This window comes from Rhinolophus sinicus, chromosome 15 (genome assembly GCF_057876585.1).
Source record: "Rhinolophus sinicus isolate RSI-liver-muscle chromosome 15, RSI-T2T, whole genome shotgun sequence".
Classification (NCBI taxonomy): Eukaryota; Metazoa; Chordata; class Mammalia; order Chiroptera; family Rhinolophidae; genus Rhinolophus; species Rhinolophus sinicus.
In genome coordinates this window covers 51,153,847-51,172,864 of record NC_142515.1, presented here as the reverse complement: position 1 = coordinate 51,172,864, position 19,018 = coordinate 51,153,847, and the positions used below count along the sequence as shown (strand labels likewise).

Sequence of the window (19,018 nt, the reverse complement as noted above, 5' to 3'; positions counted from 1 at the left end):
GATAAGGGCAGTCCTCAGTACTGTTTCCCCAAAAATAAGACCTAGCAGGACAATCAGCCCTAATGCGTCTTTTGGAGCAAAAATTAATATAAGACCCAGTCTTATTTTACTATAATATTATACTAATTTTTGCTCCAAAAGACGCATTAGGGTTGATTGTCCCGCTAGGTCTTATTTTGGGGGGAAACACGGTATTTGAACTGAGCCTTAAAGCATGGATAAAATTTCTAGTGGGAAGAAGGCACCTTAGATAGAAGGAAATGCAGTACGTGCATAGACGCAAAGGTGAGATGGACTGGAGTTTGTTCATGAAACGCCAAGCAGTCTCACGGGGCTAGTACAGGCTTCGCAGGAGGGGTCCTATGGTGAGGTAGGACCCACAGTGGAGTCACATTTTGGCGTTTCCACTGCCAAAGGTGCCTGCCTTAAGCACATTGTTCATTACATCTGAGAATACATTTTCTCATTTTTCAAATGAGAGTTGGATCTGAATATCTCTGAGGTGTATTTAGAACTTTATAAATTTATGACTCTAGGTCGAGGATGGGGAACTTTTTCTATAAAGAGCCAAATAGTAAATATTTTGGGCTTCATGAGCCAGATGGTCTCTGTCACAACTTTTCAACACTCTTGTCATGTGGAAGCAGTCATAGAAAATATGTAAATTAATGGGCATGGCTGTGTTCCAGTAAAGCTTTATGTATGGATATTGACACTTTAATTTTATATAATTCCATGGGCCACAAAATATTCTACTTTTGATTTTTTTTTTTAATTGGGTAACAGTGTGCTTTTTCCAGGACCCATCAGCTTCAATGTTTGTCCTTCAATCTAGTTGTGGAGGGCGCAGCTCAGCTCCAAGTCCAATCACCGTTTTTCAATCTTTAGTTGCAGGGGGCGCATCCCACCATCCCATGTGGGAATTGAACCGGCAACCTTGTGGTTAAGAGCACGTGCTCTAACCAACTGAGCCATCTGGTTGCCATACTTTTGATTTTTTTTTCAAACATTTACAAATTTAAACACTATTCTTAGCTCCTGGGCAGTGCAAAATCTGGCCCACAGGCTGTAGTTTGCTGACTTCGCCACTCAATAGAGAAATGAGAACAGAAAGGGGATAAGGTGTGATAGCCCTCAAGAGTTAGAATAAGACAGACAATAATACTGTACTATAATTACATATGATCATATTACAATATATAAATGTATCAAAGTAACATATTGTATACCGTAAATGTTATAATGTTATATGTCAAATATATTCAAATCTTTAAAAAAGAGCTAAAGTATTTAGATTAATTTAGAAGTCACTGGGAGGAGGTACAGGTTTCTGAGCAAAAACATGCTGAGATCAGAGGTGTACTGAGATTTGCTTGGCAGTAATGGATGGGAGTGCGAGATAAGTCACTAACCATCAATGAAGGATAACATTCAAGCCTAATCTAGCTAGACTGTTAGCTTTGAGGAAGAAGAAAAAAGATATGGAAGAAAAGAGCAATGGAATACTACTTGGGAAAAAAAAGAGAGAGAAAGGTTTATTTATCTGGCAAACATAAATTTTAAAAAGTCAATTTCCAGACAAGAAGGGACAAAAGGTGATTTTGCATTCGCACTCCTCAGTGCCATCAAGGCCGTATCTGACTGCAAGTAGACTAATTGAGGAATCTGCCTTTTGATGGAAGCTTTGGGACCAATGGCCCACACTGAGCTCCCAGTTCCAAGATAAGAGTTTCCTGGTATATAGCAGGTAACACGTAGCATTCATGTTTTGGTTTTAGACATGCAATAGATATGGCAGTTTCAGGGATGATGTTTCTTTATTTATGGCTCCTTTTGCACCAGAGCATTTTCAGCAGCCTTCTCAAATTAGGGAAGAGTATTCATCTGGTGTACATACATACATCATAGCCCTCAGAATTTTAAAATAACTCTGCTGGCTGTGACTCAGAATTTATATCTATCTTTTGTTGCTCTAGAAGAGAAAAAGAAAAAAAAACCTGCAATGCTGCAAATACAACCGATTCAGCTTCGAGTATCTAGCAAGTGCAATTAACCCCAGTCTATGGGTGCACTACGTGCCTTCCAGAACTCAAGTCGAGGCAGGGGGTTGTCAGATGAAGAAGGGGTGCAAAAAGACATGCACATAAGGAGCTTTAATTCATGATAAGAAACATAGTCAAGCCTTCTGGAAACACTGCAGAGAGAGAGTCATTTCAACTGAGTAGCCTGGAAAGAGCTTCCCAGAGAAATGACATCAACACTGGGCCCGTTTTAGCAAGAGAGGAAGGGTAATTCCAGGTACTGAGAATAGTGCAAACAATAACAACAAAAGGATATGGGGGAAAATGGACTTATCCTTTTTACTTCAATAGGGGTACATTGTTAGGGGGAAAAAACGTGAATTATGGCAAGCAAAACAAAAAATTTTAACCTGAAATCCCACCACTCAATCCACCACATTTTAGTATATGCTCTTCCACATAGAGGATAATATGAAATGGGATCATTCTGAACATATTCCCCTACTGTTTTTTGCATAAAATCTTAACAGCATAGTCATCTGTCCATGCCAGCTTAGAATACATATTGGAATGATTAAAAAATACAGGCATACACCTGAGTTCAAGGACCAGTACAGGCCTTCCCTTACTTAGAGCTCAAGTCCTTCCTTCGAGCTCCTGCTCCAACTTGATCATTCCTTTCTGTTTTCTTCCAAGATTTCTCAAGGGAGATCCATGCTACTAGCCACCGTATTCAATTTTTCTTTCTTCCACGAGATCAAAAAGGTATGAATATGACTTGTTTAATCTACAACTTCAATAAAATCATTGCTGACATCTTTTAGATTTGATAAGGATGCTATCGTGTTTCCCCCAAAATAACACCTAACTGGAAAATCAGCCCTCGCATGATTTTTCAGGGTGGCATCCCCTGAACATACGTCTTTTAGAGCAAAAATTAATATAAAACCGGGTCTTATTTTCGGGGAAACACGGAAGGTCTTCTGTCCAGCGTGCCAAAGAGCTCATCTGCATAACTAAAATACTTAAGAAACTGGAAGAGCAGAAGAAATTACCAAATGGAAAATAGAAACTGTTAAGAGACATTAAAGTCCAACATTTTTCTAAGTAAGAGTTCAAAACGCAGAGAATAAAATAAGGAAAGAGGCAAAAATTCAAAGAGATAATGGCTAAGAATTTTCTAGGACTGATACAAGAAATCAACCTTCAAAATCAGAGAACCCAAAAAAATTCCAAGACAGATAAATAAGGTCTTAAAAGCCCCAGAGAGAAAAGTCATCTACAATCTACAGCAAAATAACAATTAGACCGATGGCTGATCTGAATGCAGAAAGACTGGAGCAATATTTTCAAAGTGCTGGGGAAAAATTACTATCAGCCTAGGTTTATATACCCAATGAAATCATCTTTCAAAAAATAAGTCAATATGAAGATTTTTCAGACCAAAAAAAAATTAGAGTGTGGACCACCCAAAGACCCCACTATGGATACTAGTGAAGGATGGACTTCAGGAAGAAAGGAAATTACCAAGACGGAAGATCTGGTCATGATTTCTCTTACATCGCAAAGAGAATTGGTAAACGTAGATAAATGGGAAAAAACTGTATAAGAACAATTATAGTATCTAATTTATGGGGTAAAAAAAGAATCAAGACCAAAGCAACCATTTTGTTAGACAACCATATGTAACAGGACAATGGAATGAGAAGTATTTTACAATCTTTGTATTACTCAGGATAAGAAAGACTCTAATTAAGTTAAGTCTTTGAAGTTAAATAAGCATGTTAAAAATTTCCAGAAAACCACTGAAAGACTAGAAATAATAGGTATACCTTCCAAACTAGTAGTTATAGTAACCTGACCATCATGTTCAACTCTATTACTCCTATGTTGACAGCACATCTGAAAGAGAGTCTAACCCTCCTTTCAGGTGCGAGATACTAAGCTTAGCCAGTATCCTGTATAGGACATACCGTGTTTCCCCAAAAATAAGACCTAGCTGGACAATCAGCTTTAATGCATCTTTTGGAGCAAAAATTAATATAAGACCTGGTCTTATTTTAATATAAGACCCGGTCTAATATAATATAATATAGTATAATATAATACAATACCAAGTCATATTAATTTTTGCTCCAAAAGACACATTAGAGCTGACTGTCTGGCTAGGTCTTATTTTCAGGGAAACAGGGTAGTCATTAAATATTTGTTAAATTAATTTGGCTGTTCCAGAATAAGATGAATTCTAGTTCACAAATGCATCATGTTTCTCAACTCTACCGGAAAGGCTGATTCCATCATATGATTTTAGTGAGTAGCCTGACGACAACCTCAGGGTTTTCTTCCTTATTAGAAAACAGGACAATGAATGCTTGGGATAAAATCCCAAATCCTAAGCCCCAATTCTTGCTTCTAAATTGAAAAAAAATACACTTGTCCCCTCACTATTGCTCCAAATAAACGAGTTATCTAAAATTTAGACCATATGACCCAGCAATCCCTCTCCTGGGTATCAACCCAAAAAATCTGAAAACATTTATCTGTAAAGACACGTGTGCTCCGATGTTCATTGCAGTTTTATTTACGGTGGTCAAGACATGGAAACAACCAAAGTGTCCTTCAATAGATGACTGAATAAAGAAGATGTGGTATATATACACAATGGAATCCTATTCTGCCATAAGAAAAGATAAAATAGTGCCATTTGCGAAACACGGATGGATCTTGAGATTATTATGCTAAACGAAATAAGTCAGACTGAAAGTCGAGAACCATATGATTTCACTGATATGTGGTATATAAAACTGAAAACAAAAGAACAAGACAAACAAATGAAGAAACAAAAACTCATAGACACAGACAATAGTTTAGTGGTTACCAGAGAGTGGGGGGGGGGGGGTAGATGAGGGTAAAGGGAAACATATATTGTGATGGAAGGAAAACTGAACACACACAGTGATATATAGATGATGAACACACAATGTGATACATAGATGATGTATTACAGAATTGTACACCTGAAACCTACGTAACTTTACTAACAATTGTCACCCCAATAAATTTTAATTTAAAAAAATGTCTTAGATGTTTCATTTTAATCATGGGAAACTGGCAATCAAAGGCTCAGGCACCTAAACTGTGAGTGGTATTTTCCCCACAGTTGGTAAAACTGTGTATTCCACAACATATGGAATTTTACTGAAAGCTTTCACTGGCACTTTGCCTTGTTGAATAAAAGTTAGAAGTTATGCTTAGACATTTTTTAAAAAGTCAACACTGCCTTTTCATTAGACATTTAAAACATGACTTAAAAATCATGGAAAAATATGTTAATATGTCTAACACTTGCTGAGCTCTTAACTATGTGTCAGGCATAGTTCTAAGCATTTTTATGAACTCATTAATCCTCACAATAATACACTATGAGTCAGTTACTATGATTAGCTTTGTTTTACAGAGGAGGACCATGAGAAATAGAGATTAAATAATTTCCTCAATGTTAAAGCCTCGCAGGTGTTAAATAATGGTGGGATTTCAACCCAAAGGAGTTTAGCTCTGGAGCCTTTATTCTTAACCATCACGCTACTGCCTCCCAAGAGTCTTGGCATGTTTGTAGACCCAGTTACCTTGTATCCATATCTAAAGTCCGACTTTAGTATTTGATAACTCATACTGGATACATTTTGCCAAAGTTGACAATTCTGTTGATCTGCAAAGGATCCAAACCAATAGAGAATTCCAAATCCATGTTATATTTTGATTTATGCTTACACACTCTGCATAATGCTATATTGGGCAGGATTATCCCCTTCTGCACCCCAGGACTCTGTGCCTAGAATTTATTCATTCAGGAAACACGAATTGGATGGTCCTACTACAGCCAAGTCCTGGGCTAACCAATGATTTACCGTCACTTTCTTAATTGGCAGTTAAATTTCACCAAGATTTACCCACAGCATGATATATATTTTTCCAAAGAAGCATAAATCAGTTTTCAGTAGGAAAGCAGCAAATGGTCTTCCCATTTGTTCATTCAACAAATATTCCTCAAGATCCTACTGTGTGCCAAGCACTATGATGGGTGCTGAAAATTCAGGAGCAAACACAGCAGGGTCAATATTTGCCCCTGGGGCTCTAGTGAGAAGAAAGATGTTTAACAAGTAATAATCACACAAATAATTACTATATAGAAATGATATGCTACAAGGACCTCTCCTAGTTTTGGAGGTAAGAGTTAAGGAAGGTGGCCAGCCCAGTGGCTCAGGCGGTTGAAGCTCCGTGCTCCTAACTCCGAAGGCTGCCGGTTCGATTCCCACATGGGCCAGTGGGCTCTCAACCACAAGGTTGCCAGTTAGATTCCTCGACTCCCGCAAGGGATGGTGAGCTGTGCCCCCTGCAACTAGCAATGGCAACTGGACCTGCACCCTCCATAACTAAGATTGAAAGGACAACAACTTGACTTGGAAAAAAGTCCTGGAAGTGCACACTGTTCCCCAATAAAGTCCTGTTCCCCTTCCCCAATAAAATCTTTAAAAAAAAAGAGTTAAGGAAGGTGTCTCTAGAAAATTGACATTTAATATGCAAGTCGAGGATTAGTAGAAATGACCCAAGTAAAGAAGCACAGGAGACGAGTTCAGGCAGAGGGAACAGCACACGCGTGTGTGAAGGCCCACAAGAACTGCATTGGGAGGAAATGGAAACCCGCTGTGCCTGGAGTGCCACAAGAAAAAGGCAGCTGAGGCCAATGTTCAAAGGTCTTTTCTAACTATGGGGCCCACCACCTGCTCACCCTGCTGCTGACCCACTCACATTTTCTCCATGACTCCAAGGAACAAAAACTGTATGCACAGTACGAGCACCCAACCTTTTAAATGAGTAATTTAAATTCGGCAATAATTTCATTATTGGAAAGGATGTAGATAAATCGTTATAAGATTGTAAATTTCATTTGTATTTTAACAACTTGAAGCCAGAGACCATTTCTTCTATATCCCACTATAATTCAGAACACCTAGTAAGGTGCACAGCTAGAATCTAATACCTAATTTTGCTATTTGGAGAGAAGAGATGTAAGATAAGGATTTAAGTGTTACTTGCCTAGATATTTTCCTATATAAGACTTACCAGCCCATTCATGTGTCCTTATCTACTTTAACCGTGTAAATAAAAACATGTTGTCCACTTTACAGATAAAAGATGAGCCAGTTCTCCAGAGATGGGGGTGGGGATGGAGAGAAGGCTGGAAATACAGAGAAGCTAGATAATACAGGTCCCTCAATTCTCAACTCTAAGAACAAATGTACCACTTTTCTTTCTTCACCGAAAGCTTACTTTTGGGAGTAAGTTAAGCTTATTTCAAAGCAGGAAAGACTTGGACTTGGATTGTGGCCAGCTGCGATGAAATTCAGCCACAGTCCCCTTAAAGCTCATTCGACTGGAAATCTTATCAGTGGGAAATTCTCTAAGGGCCAAAGACTATTTTCTGCAACTTAACAACATTTATAAAACATTCTTAGTTCTAAGATTCATTACCCAGCATCCTCTATACACACACACACACATCCCACAGTCACACCAATCCAATGACCTGACTTCCGACAGTGACAGAATTTTCTGAAATCTAAAATTCCCAATATGTAACCAACACAATACCATTTATGAAGCTTTGTTTCTCTTTGTGATTACTTGGGCATTTGTATATAGTAACATTTGAGGGCAAGAAAAGAGAACCACCATGCCTTCCAATGGCGACAAGGTTAGTGAGCTACCCTCCTCATGAAATAGCCTAGAACGACCAGCTGGTAAAGTTAAGTACCAAAACACAATGCCCCTATGGAAGGAAGGAATACCATGAGCAAGGGACTGGGATAAACACGGCACCAGGAATCTCAAGAAGACTATCACCCAGTCCTTGCCCTCCAGAAACCAAGTCTTCAAGGGAGACACCCTAGGGGAGTAGGGAGGGAGGGGAAAGAAAAACCCACAGTCAGATCAATCATCCCAAAACTTATGACCCAGCATACAAAAAACATAAAAACTACAAAGCTTTTACCAAGGGATTGGAAAGAAGGCAATGAATCCTCAACTTCTATGTCTAATTATCTAAGTCTCCTTTTATCCATTATTCTATCATACTCGATCCCTTTGTCTGCACATAATGCACACAGTTAAATAGATTTAATCAACTTAAGCCCCCATATCTTTAATAAGTATGTTGAGATTAGAAGTTCTTTCAGGACCTAGCCCGTTATTTTGAGTGATTTCATTCCACACTTACTGAAACGGCAGTTGGCTAAGCAGAGCATGGTTCCCTAAACAGCACACGACAGGGAAAGTCTTGGGACATTGTAACAGACTGGGTTTCCTCACTTGCCTTTGCAATTCTTGAGCAGGAACGTGAATTAAAGGCTTTGGGGGTGTTTTTTTAACGGTGAAAAAGAGCTGGCGCATATGTATAAAGTTAAGTTTGTTTTTATATCCAAGGAAACACAAGCTGGTTTGGAGTACAGAAAAAAGACAAAGAGAGTAAAAGACAAATCAAGTTCAAACAGACTGAAAAAGACTGAGAAAATGAGAAACACTGAGATTGTAACTAAAGACTTTCTAAATTATAACATTTAAAATGCAGTACTTTTTAACAAAACTTTGTTCTTTCTAAAAGACTATGAAGGCTTAGCATGACAAAAACTGATTACTATTATAATAGTATACTGTTCAAGAAAAGACTGATTATGAAGGATAAAACATTTTAGCTATGACGATATAAATACAAATGAACAAAAGTTCCCTACTTATAGACGAGTATATTCATCACAGCTTCCTTCCATAATAAACTTCTGTAAATTGTTAAGGAGAAACAGGTAAGACAGACTTCCAGTCTGTAACCATCCCCAATGGGAACAAGTACTAAACTAGCTGATAAAACAGAGAAGCAGGCCTTTAGATTCAAAAGTTATGTTATCTGAACTTAACTATGTGGCCCAATACACCCAAACACATACTGAAAGAATTCTACCGGTCTCGTGCACGGGGGGGAAAAGATAGATGAAAGCCTCCAACGGGAAGCCCTTTCACCAACATATCAACTTCTTCTCTGGGTGTTTCAGAGTCTTATTGCAGATTTGAATTTTACTCCTTAAAGCTCACTCTGAAGTATGTACACGACATAGCACTGGAGGCTTTAAAAAAGCCTGAAATTTATGTTTTCTTCTTCTAGTCCTATCTACATATAGGGAAGATTTAAGGGCAGACCTTCCTGAAAGCAACATGAACTGATAGAATGACCCTTTTTCAGCAAGAGTCGTGAGCACAGAGCATTATTCTAGAGAGAAACGTGGCTGTATGTGATACCAGCTAATCTCTGACGTTTGCTCATTAAGGACTGCTACTTTTTTTTTGATACTGTTCTAATGCAGCTTTATTAAAAAATATACCCCACCATCATGACCATGACATAATGGGAAGCTGGGCCCAGATCAACCAGAAAGCAAAAACGAAGCAGATCGACTATATGATATCTTTGTCTCCTGCCATGTGGTTCAAGAAAACGAAGACCTTTTAATGGGGAATTCATGACTCAGGGGCAGCAGGGCTCCAAATAAATATATCTACACCTGGTCTAAATGGTTACATTTTAAAAAGATGCTTCCAATTTTAAAAAAATGCAAAATCACAATGCCACTTTCAGATAGGAGGCAACATATTCTCAAGTTATGAATTTAGCAAGTGGCCTGCATAGTTGAAATGACACTGAAACAGAGAACCACAACCCAAAATAGCCTGAACACTTTTGTTATCTCAAACAATGGGCAGTTAGCCATTCATTCCTCCCTCTTAGTATATATTCTACTTGTTTCAGACAAAGCCCATTACAAATTTGATGAGACTGTTCAAATTCAGCTATACCAGATGTTTGAAGGCTGGGATAGAAAACATTCCTTGCACAAAAATTCCTACTACAAGATTTTATACCTAAAAAATGAATGCTACGCAATTCTTCATTTACTAAAAGTTACATTGCACACCTATGATCAGCGTGACACTAAAAATCAAGGGGTACACACAACAGACATGGTCCCTGCCACTGAGGAACCTACAATCTAGTGGAAAAGACACACACTGACCAAGTACGATGAATGTCACAAGAGAATATATACATGCTATGCGGGAGTGTATACGGTGAATAACGAAGACATTCCCACCCTACCCCCTTCCTAAGTGTGCAGTAAAAAACCAGGAAGTTGTCAGAAGGCTTTTAAAATAATGACCCTCTCAGGTGTGACACATATAAAACATAAGCATTTTAGACATAGATAAATGACCAGCAATTAAATAAGTCTGTAAAATGACTACTTCTTAAACAAATACACAAGAAATATTAAAATCCAAATAGGTCTCATCCCCATAAAAGTATCTGCCTTAATGCTGCCCTTACTCCTGGACTGTACAGAAGGAGCCAACTTAAGATACTGTGGTTGATATTGTAGGACTTCTGCTCTTTTATTTTGTCACTCGGCGTTATACCAGTGCTATTTATAAAACAGCTTTAGAAAAGATCAATGATTCCACTGTGTAGATATATATTTAAATTTGGGCTCCATTAAAATTATCAACATAGTTGTCAAAACATAAAAACTCCAAAACTCTTCTGTTCTCTCCATCACATGAGTAGATGTTACATGTCACTGGAACAAAGTTCCCATCTGTACATGTGTCCCATTCTTATCTCTTTTGATCTCCAAGTTTTTCGAATGAAACTTCATGATTCCCCCAAGAATCCACAAACCTACTTTAAATACTGTGTAACTACAAAACTCCTACAAACCTATTTTAAATACTATTTAGTTCTAATAGACGTCAAGCGAAGCAGCCATATATACTATAAAAAGTCTTTATCTGTTTTGCTGGCATAAATACTTTTGTGCTGATCTGTAGCTACTCTTAAAAAAAATAAAAAATATAATGAAAGAAATGCTGTGAAACTGAGTGTCACTGAAACAGAACCCTACCTTTACATCATCGCTTTCATAGAGGCTACTTCACGCAGACCATGTGAAAGCCAGGCTTTCAACAGATAATCTTGTCAGGCCTAGGATACATGGAAACTCTATGACTAACAGCATGCTTGCTGCTTCTGATCTAGATGGAACAATTCCACTGATATTTAACAGCTTTGCTCTAAGTAGATGTACAACGGCAGAGTGAAAAATGCAGAAGATCCACAGTAAGAGAAACAGTGTGTGAGTTCAAGTTCCATCAGTAACCAGCTGTGCCACTGTGGGCAAGGTACTTAATTTCTACAGTATCTTCACCTGTAAAACTAGGACCATAGCAATACCTACCTAAAAAGATTGCTATAACAGAGTATTTTATAAACGAAAAAGAATTATACAAATGTTATTATTTACTTATTGTATTGATTTTCCCCCTTAATATAGGAATTATATGTTCATTTTAAAAACTGGAACATACAGAAAAGTATTAAGGAAAAAATCACCCACAGTCTTTATCACCCAAACATTGTTATTTATTTTAACTGAAATAAATCTAACATCAACCAAAAGAAATGAAAGCAAAAGTCCTTTCAGATGTTAATACTGATCATTTGTGAATGACAAAATTAATTGCTGATCTCTTTTTCAGAGCAGAACATTCTTTTCTATCAGTGGAAAGGAAAGACAATGCTGCTATTTGTCCCAGAGCTGATCCCAACAGGGTATGATATATGGGTGAGGCTCTTAACAGTCAAGGCCATGAAAACTCGCAAAATAAATATTTCATGAACCCAAGAAGTAGTTTCAACACATGCCCTCAGATGCAATGGGGAAAGCAAGTGTCTGAAGCCCCATTAACAAAACTGGCACCACTGTATGGTCACAAGGACTGACAGATTTCTATGGGCCCCTTCAATGGAAAAAAGAAAAATGTCTATATCATGCTTCAAGACAGGCAGTCTAAGACTTCTGACTTTTTCACACTGCTTACTGAATCCCATCCTTGGAATTTCTCATACCCCTCCTGTTTCTTCTTTCCCACTCTTCTTTCTCCTCATCCCCCCACTCCCCACCACCACTCCTTGTTTTATTACTGCATTAGAATCATTCTCTGTGGTTAAAATGGCCTTAGTCTGTGTAATGGAATATTATTCAGCACCAAAAAGGAATGAAGATCTGATACATACTACAGCACAGATGCACCTTGGAAACACTATGCTAAGAGAAAGGAGTCAGATGCAAAGGCCACATATTTTCTGATTCCATTTATTTGAAATACCCAGAATAAGCAAATCCACAGAGACAGAAAGTAGACTGGTGCTTGTCCAGGGCAGGGGAGGTGGGGATGGGAGAGAATGAGTGACTGCTAATAGAAGGTATGAGATTTCTTTTTAAGGGGCAAAATGTCCTAAAATTAGACTGTAGTGATATTGCACCACTCTGTCAATATACTAAAAAACACTAAATTATACACTCTAAATGGGTGAATTATATGTTACGTGAATTACATCTCAACAAAGCTGTTTTTAAAAATTGATCTTGTTCAGGAACCTGAGTTGAAAAAAGGACACGTAAACAAACGTTCCCATATTCCCCCCCGACCGAAGTGTGGAGTAAAACTGATGACTCCACTGTGATATGTGTAAATAAAGTAAGCAGACTACTTTTGTTTAACAGATATAAATGAAATTACAAATCCAAATGAACCTTGCCCCCCAAAAAAGTAGTTAACCTTTAATCACATCCTAAATCAAAACTTGGTCCTCAGAGTCTCAATAATTCTGTGCCTTTGTTAGGGTATTTCTTCCCACTTGTAACAACTTTCTTACCACATCTTTAACTGTTCAAATCCCAACTGATTTTAAGATCAGTTCAAATGTTACATTCTCCATGAAGCCTTCCCCACGCTCTCATGAAAAGTAATTTCACCTTCCTCTGAACTCCCATGGTATTTCACTTCCTCAGGGCTACTTTGAACTTTCAATCCAGTATTATACTTAGTCTGTCCAGTTTTGACATTAAATGGGGGTCTCCATAAATACCTATTTGGTAAGTAGATAATGATTATTTAACAATTGAGAATTTCATCTTCACCTAATTTTTAATTTTGGAACTATCCAAAAGTCATTTAGACACAAGAATGGTCCATGAAGTAGTAAGGCTAAGGAATGCCCACCTCGGATAACATTTTCTTAACCAAAATAAAACAAGACTGATTTGACATACGTATGTACGTAAATAACATGTAAAAAATTCCCAAACATAAGCACTAGAATAACAATACAACCTCCCAAGGTAACCGAAAAAAATAACCTGAATTATATAAGTTCCAGGATATTTGTTAAAAAATCAGTTCTATTATTTTATAGTAACACCACATGTTTTTTTTCCCTGAGAGTTCTATTATCAAGTTCTACTAATTCTGCTACTATATTTTTAATACAGTTTTAATTCCTTCTCTATTTTTCCCGCCATACCCAAAGTCCAGGCCCTCATTTTCTTCCTGACCAACCAATTTAAAAAGTCTCCTAATTCATCTCCCTTCCCACAGTTCCTTCTTTCCTTCAACAATATTTATGGAGCCATCCTGTGTGCCAATGTTAAGCGCAGGAACAGAGGAGCACATAAAGAAATATCAAACAAGGCCCTTTCTCCAGAAACAATCTAGTTGGGAACTTGACACATGTACACGATTCATCACAACACTCAGCAGCATACAGATAAGGCCAACTGACGCTGAGAACTCCAAGCAATGGGGAGGTCCTCTGGCCTCCCCAGGACACAATCTATACAGTTTCCCTCACGTACTATCTATCCTCACGCTCTCCCTCCCACTCTTTGGTCATCTTACTGGATAAGGTCTCTTTTTGTTAAACTGCCCATATATCATGCACTGACTCATCTCCAAGTTCTCTCCAATTTGCCTCCTGAGCTATTCAAGACAATCTACTTGTAACCTGGAAGTGACTTATTCACAAGTACCTTTGTTCATGATTGACTATCACCATAATTCTCCCTACGTTCTTATTCTTATCTACTACCAATCTCAAGTCCCTTCTTTTTTTTTTTTTAACTTTTATTCGTTAAGTGTGTTTTTCCAGGACCCATCAGCTCCAAGTCAAGTACCCTTTTCCCCCAATATAAGACCTAGCCTGATAATCAGCTCTAATGCGTCTTTTAGAGCAAAAATTAATAGAAGACCCAGTCTTATATTATATTATAGAAGACCCGATCTTATATTATAGTAAAATAAGACCGGATCTTCTATTAATTTTTGCTCCAAAAGATGCATTAGAGCTGATTGTCCGGCTAGGTCTTATTTTCGTGGAAACATGGTAGTTCTTTCCACCTAGTTGTGGAGGGCGCAGTTCACTGGCCCATTTGGGGAACAAACTGGCAACCTTGTTGCTAAGAGCACTGTGCTCTAACCAACTGAGCTAACCTGCAGGCTCTCAAGTCCCTTCTTTTGTATGTCTTAGAAAGTATGTAACTATATGTAATCTGTTTCAGTTTATGATTGGCCTTAATTTCTTTTGTATTTGTCTCATGGTATCTATTACACTGTTTCCTAACTAAGGGTGTATATTACAACGGCCTATGGAGCTTCTTAAAAATATTAATACAAAGGTCTTTACCGAATCCCCTGGAATGCTCCTCAGTAAGTCTGGGGTGAGAGCCGGACATCTTTATTTCTAAAAAGCCCCACTGGTGATTCTGATGCACATGCCAACCTGAGAACCACTAATTACAATGGTCCCTATACAGCAGGCATTCAATTCTTATTAATTCATGCACTAAAGCTCATAAATAACTTTTCTCTAAATAGCCTAACCAGATAGCAACCCCCAGACTGCACCAGCTCAGGTCCAAGTGCAACATATGGTTTTGAGATTTCATTTCCTGAAGTACTCCTTGGAGGGACACTATTACCTTGTCTCTTTACATTGTTTCTTATTTGTTGAAAAATGGAGGCCTGGAATGCAGCCATGTTAGACAACACTACATAAGAATGTACTCTGGAGTCTTTGACGAAAATTAGTTATAAAAAGAACAATAACAATGTAGAACCAGGAGTTCTGAATGAACACAGTATTCTTACTGAATAGATTCTTACTAAATCTAAGTCTAAACAGGAGGCAGATCAGAAATGTGGTCAATAGTGTCTCCCCATCTTCCTAGTTACCAGTCTTTTGAACTGCCTGACCCAGTGGAGCAGGCCCTGAAGACTGAAGAAGACTTTCAGGGGCTGCAGTGCCTCGGTGCATTAAAGTGCTCTAATCAGATAAATTAACCCAAGCCCCACCCAGACCCACAGTAGCCTCCCAACTACCCTGACACACTATTTACACAGCTCAGGGAGGGAGCTGTATGAACTTCTCCCAAAGTTTTTCCTCACAAGCAGCAGCAAGTCTGAGTCACCAACCCAGGGTGGGAAAGAAAAGTATGGTATTAGCCACAGGAGTGTTAGGAGACTGGTCACAGCATCTCTTTTTCCATTTCAGAATTGGGCTCCGTCTCAGTTATTAGTCACAGCTGTGGGCTACAGGGGTCTGCAGAGCAACTCAGCCACCCAGGAAAGTTGTGGATTGGGGAGGAGATTCCCCCCCCCCTTCTCTCCGGCAGGGGCCGCAGGTCCTAAATTCCACAGGCCTCTCCCTGCAGCTCCATCTTGCTTCCTGCCAGGAGGAGGGGCGAGAACACTGCCGTGTCGTCCCCCCCCCCACCCCCACACCAGAAGTCTGGAAAGGCCCCAGTGGGAGGAAGCCGTTTGACAGCAGGTAAAGTCAGGTGGGAATCTCCACAGGAGGGGGAAAAAATGAAAGGTAGCAGGGTTAAGCGAAAGGGGAAAAGGGATTCGATCATAAATTACTACATAAAGAAATTATCCGGTATGTGCGTGCCAGAGGTGTGAGCAGAAGTAGACTGCCCAGGAAGGGAGGAGGAGACAGAGACAAGTGGACAAAAGGGCAGGACACGGGGAGCGCTGAGGAGGGCTGGTGGGTAAGGCAGGTCTCAGAGTGAGGGGCAGAGTATTAGAAAGGAGAACAACGTGGCTCAAATAAGAATCCCTGCAAGGAAAAGCAGGGAATCCCTACGGGAGCCCGTCAGCCCAGAGGCCAGACTGGGGAGGCCTAAAAAGGAGCTGAGAGTAAGGAGCTGTCAACGTGAGAGGCGACAACCTGCTGAGGGAAAGAAGCCATCAGATATCCAAACAACTATCATTTATTAAGCACTTACTATGGGTCATACGCTGTGCCGGGCACTTTATAAATACCACCTCGCTAAATCTTCACAACAAACCCACAAGGCAGGCATTATTATGATTGACCCCGTTTTACAGATGAGGAAACTGAGGCCCAGTGAGGCTGGGGGCATGCTCAAGGTCACAGCGCAGGGGAACCTGGATTCGAACCCTGGCCGTCTGGCTCCAGAACCCACGCGCAAAGCCACATGCAGCTAGCGGGCAAAGGTGAGCCGCGAGGCGGACCAGGACCACGGGTACGCCTCCCGCCCCTGGTCCCGCTCCCCACCCCAGGCCCAGGGAGCTCACCCGGACGAGGTTGCTGACGGCCGCCTGCACCGCGGCCACAGGCGCGGTGAGGTCAGGGATGGCTTTGCCGTCCACCTCGCCTTCCTCGTGCATAATCACCAGGTGCGAGATCTGCTGCGCCACCGGCTCCAGGATGCTCTCGATCGTACGCGTATGAAACACCGGCATCGCGGCGGCGAGCGGGGCGGCGAACCGCGGGTTACAGAGAACTGGGAACGGCGGGGTTGAAAACCCACTGGCGGACGAACTCCGAGCGGCGACTACGGATCCTGGGCTTCCCTCGGCGTAACCAGCCTTGCGGGGCGCCCCGCCCCCTCGCGTCGCCGCACCCAATGGCAGCGAGGCTCAGATCCGGGCCGCCACTCCTATTGATCCTGCTTAGAGATGCTCCGCCCCCGCCCCTGCGCCGCCAAGACCCCGCCCAGCCCCGCCTCCATTCCCAAGGGAGGGGCCTGGGATTGGGGCTGCGCCGCCGGGATTGCGACCGGATTCCCGAGCCCGAACGCCGGGCGCTCCTTATAAGGGCATGGTGGGAACGGAGCGTGCGGCTGGAGTCGGTGGCCCCGCCCCCCGGGGCCACCTTCTTCCTCGGCTCCGCAGAGCTCCTCCCCTCTGCAGAATCACCTCAGCAGGGCGGGGTCTCACCTCCGGCGACGCTTGGAATCTGGCGAGACCCAGCGTAGATCTCCCTGTACCCTCCCCAAATTTTCTCTTCACGCGACGTCATCAAAATACTCTTCCCCATTTCCTCTCGATGATACATGGAAACGGTTTTAATAAAACATTCAAACAACAGAAGTGCACAGAGAAACATGAGCGTCCCATTCATTCACAAACACACTCCACCCACTCCCTCGGCAGAGATACTCACTGTTAACCGTTTGGTTGTAGACCTTTGTCTATTCATTTTCTTGTACATATATATTTTCTAAGTAAGTGGGATTAAATATTTTCCTGGAGCTTCATTTTTTTCCCCCTAAATTAAAATCCCCTGGTTATCTTTCTACCTCATTCTTTTCAATGGCTGCATGGTATTCCATTGCTTGAAATCAAAAATTTCCTAGTAATGGACATTTAAATTGGATTATATTTTTCACTATTAAAAAAAATTCTGCATGGACATCATTGTACTTGCCTATGTGTTGTGCACATGGGAATTTATCTAGGACAGATACCTAGAAATGAAATGAAAATGCAAAAGTATATATAGTTTACATTTTTATAGATAAGACCAAATTACCTATTCCTCTCACGGCTCACTTTGTGTAAGACGTCATCTTACTGTCTTCTTCACCTCAAATTCTCTTTTGCCCAAGCTTCCCCATTCCAAGATGAAACACTTTCAATAATACCTCCAAGCAGAAGATGCTCAATTCAAATGAAAATATCTCTCAAGGGCCCACATGTCGCTAGAGGATAAACTGTGTGTGTATTGTCCTGTGTCGTTTCTGAAGCTATTTTTATCTAGTAGTGTATATCCCCCGTTTCTGCTGTGCATGTTGCCAAATCCTATACTTTTCCTTTCCATAATACTGTCACTTTTTGTTTACTGCTTCCGTGTCCTTATAGACATGGATTTATATAACTCCTTTTGAAGATAACATTTACTTGGTAGTACTTTCTAACTTCTAGGCACTGTATAAGCCCTTTAAGATTATACGTAGGACAAGCTACTCAATTTGTGTGGCCTAGTACAAGATGAAAATGTGGATCACCTTGTTTAAAAAGCAGGAAAACATGCTGTTAAAGATACTAAAATGTAATGCTTGTTCCGTTTTTTGGTGTTCTCTCTCTCAACCTGTCATGGTTTTTGTGGGAGTTTTTTGTTTTGATTTTGGTTTTGGTGATTATTTGTTTGTTTGTTTTGCTGTTTAGTGTGGCACTCTCTGGGCAGGGGGATACCTTCATGGTAAATACAGGCCCCCCACAGGAACTTGGGGTCTCATGCAACCACTGGCTGCAAGAAGCCCCCTCCTACCTGTTGCTGAATTGCCATGCTCTTCCTCACTAGGGACAAGGAAGCAACGCCAAGCATCTCCCCTTCCTACAGGCCCGCCTCCCAAACCCACAGCATTTCAACCTTCACCCTGAGATTCTCAAGTGCTGGATCAAGGAAGGGCAAGAGGCTTACCACCATTGAATCAACCATAAAAAAAAATAAAAATAAAAAAATGCTGTGGCATTGTTAGCTTGGGTTGATAATGGCCACCTCCATGCCTCACTCCTAGACACCATGGGTAGCACACATGGAACCCTGCCCAAGGCAAAGCAGAAGGCATCCATGGTCACTGGGCAGGGGAGTGGTCAGGAGGCTAGAGGTTGAGGGAGCAAGCAGGTGATAACCCATCCAAGGGAGCTGGCTGGAGGCAGGAACATGCAAAAGCTGAGGCTTCAAACCCTCAGTGCATGCTCCATTGTCCCATCGGACTTCTGTTCTAAAATACAAACTCAAA

General features: G+C 40.6%; 1 protein-coding gene across 2 annotated transcripts in view; it reads right to left on the bottom strand.

Annotated features, from left to right (window-relative positions):
- VCL (vinculin) overlaps positions 1-16,864 on the bottom strand; it is a 94,829-nt gene extending 77,965 nt beyond the window's left edge. The window contains exon 1 of one of the 2 annotated variants that reach the window (XM_019745883.3): positions 16,566-16,864. In XM_019745883.3, coding sequence (XP_019601442.1) covers positions 16,566-16,733 — 168 coding nt within the window. In that variant the 5' untranslated portion in view covers positions 16,734-16,864. The remainder of the gene's footprint in view (positions 1-16,565) is intronic. The other variant, XM_019745885.3, reaches the window with a different exon arrangement.
- Positions 16,865-19,018: the final 2,154 nt, after the last annotated feature.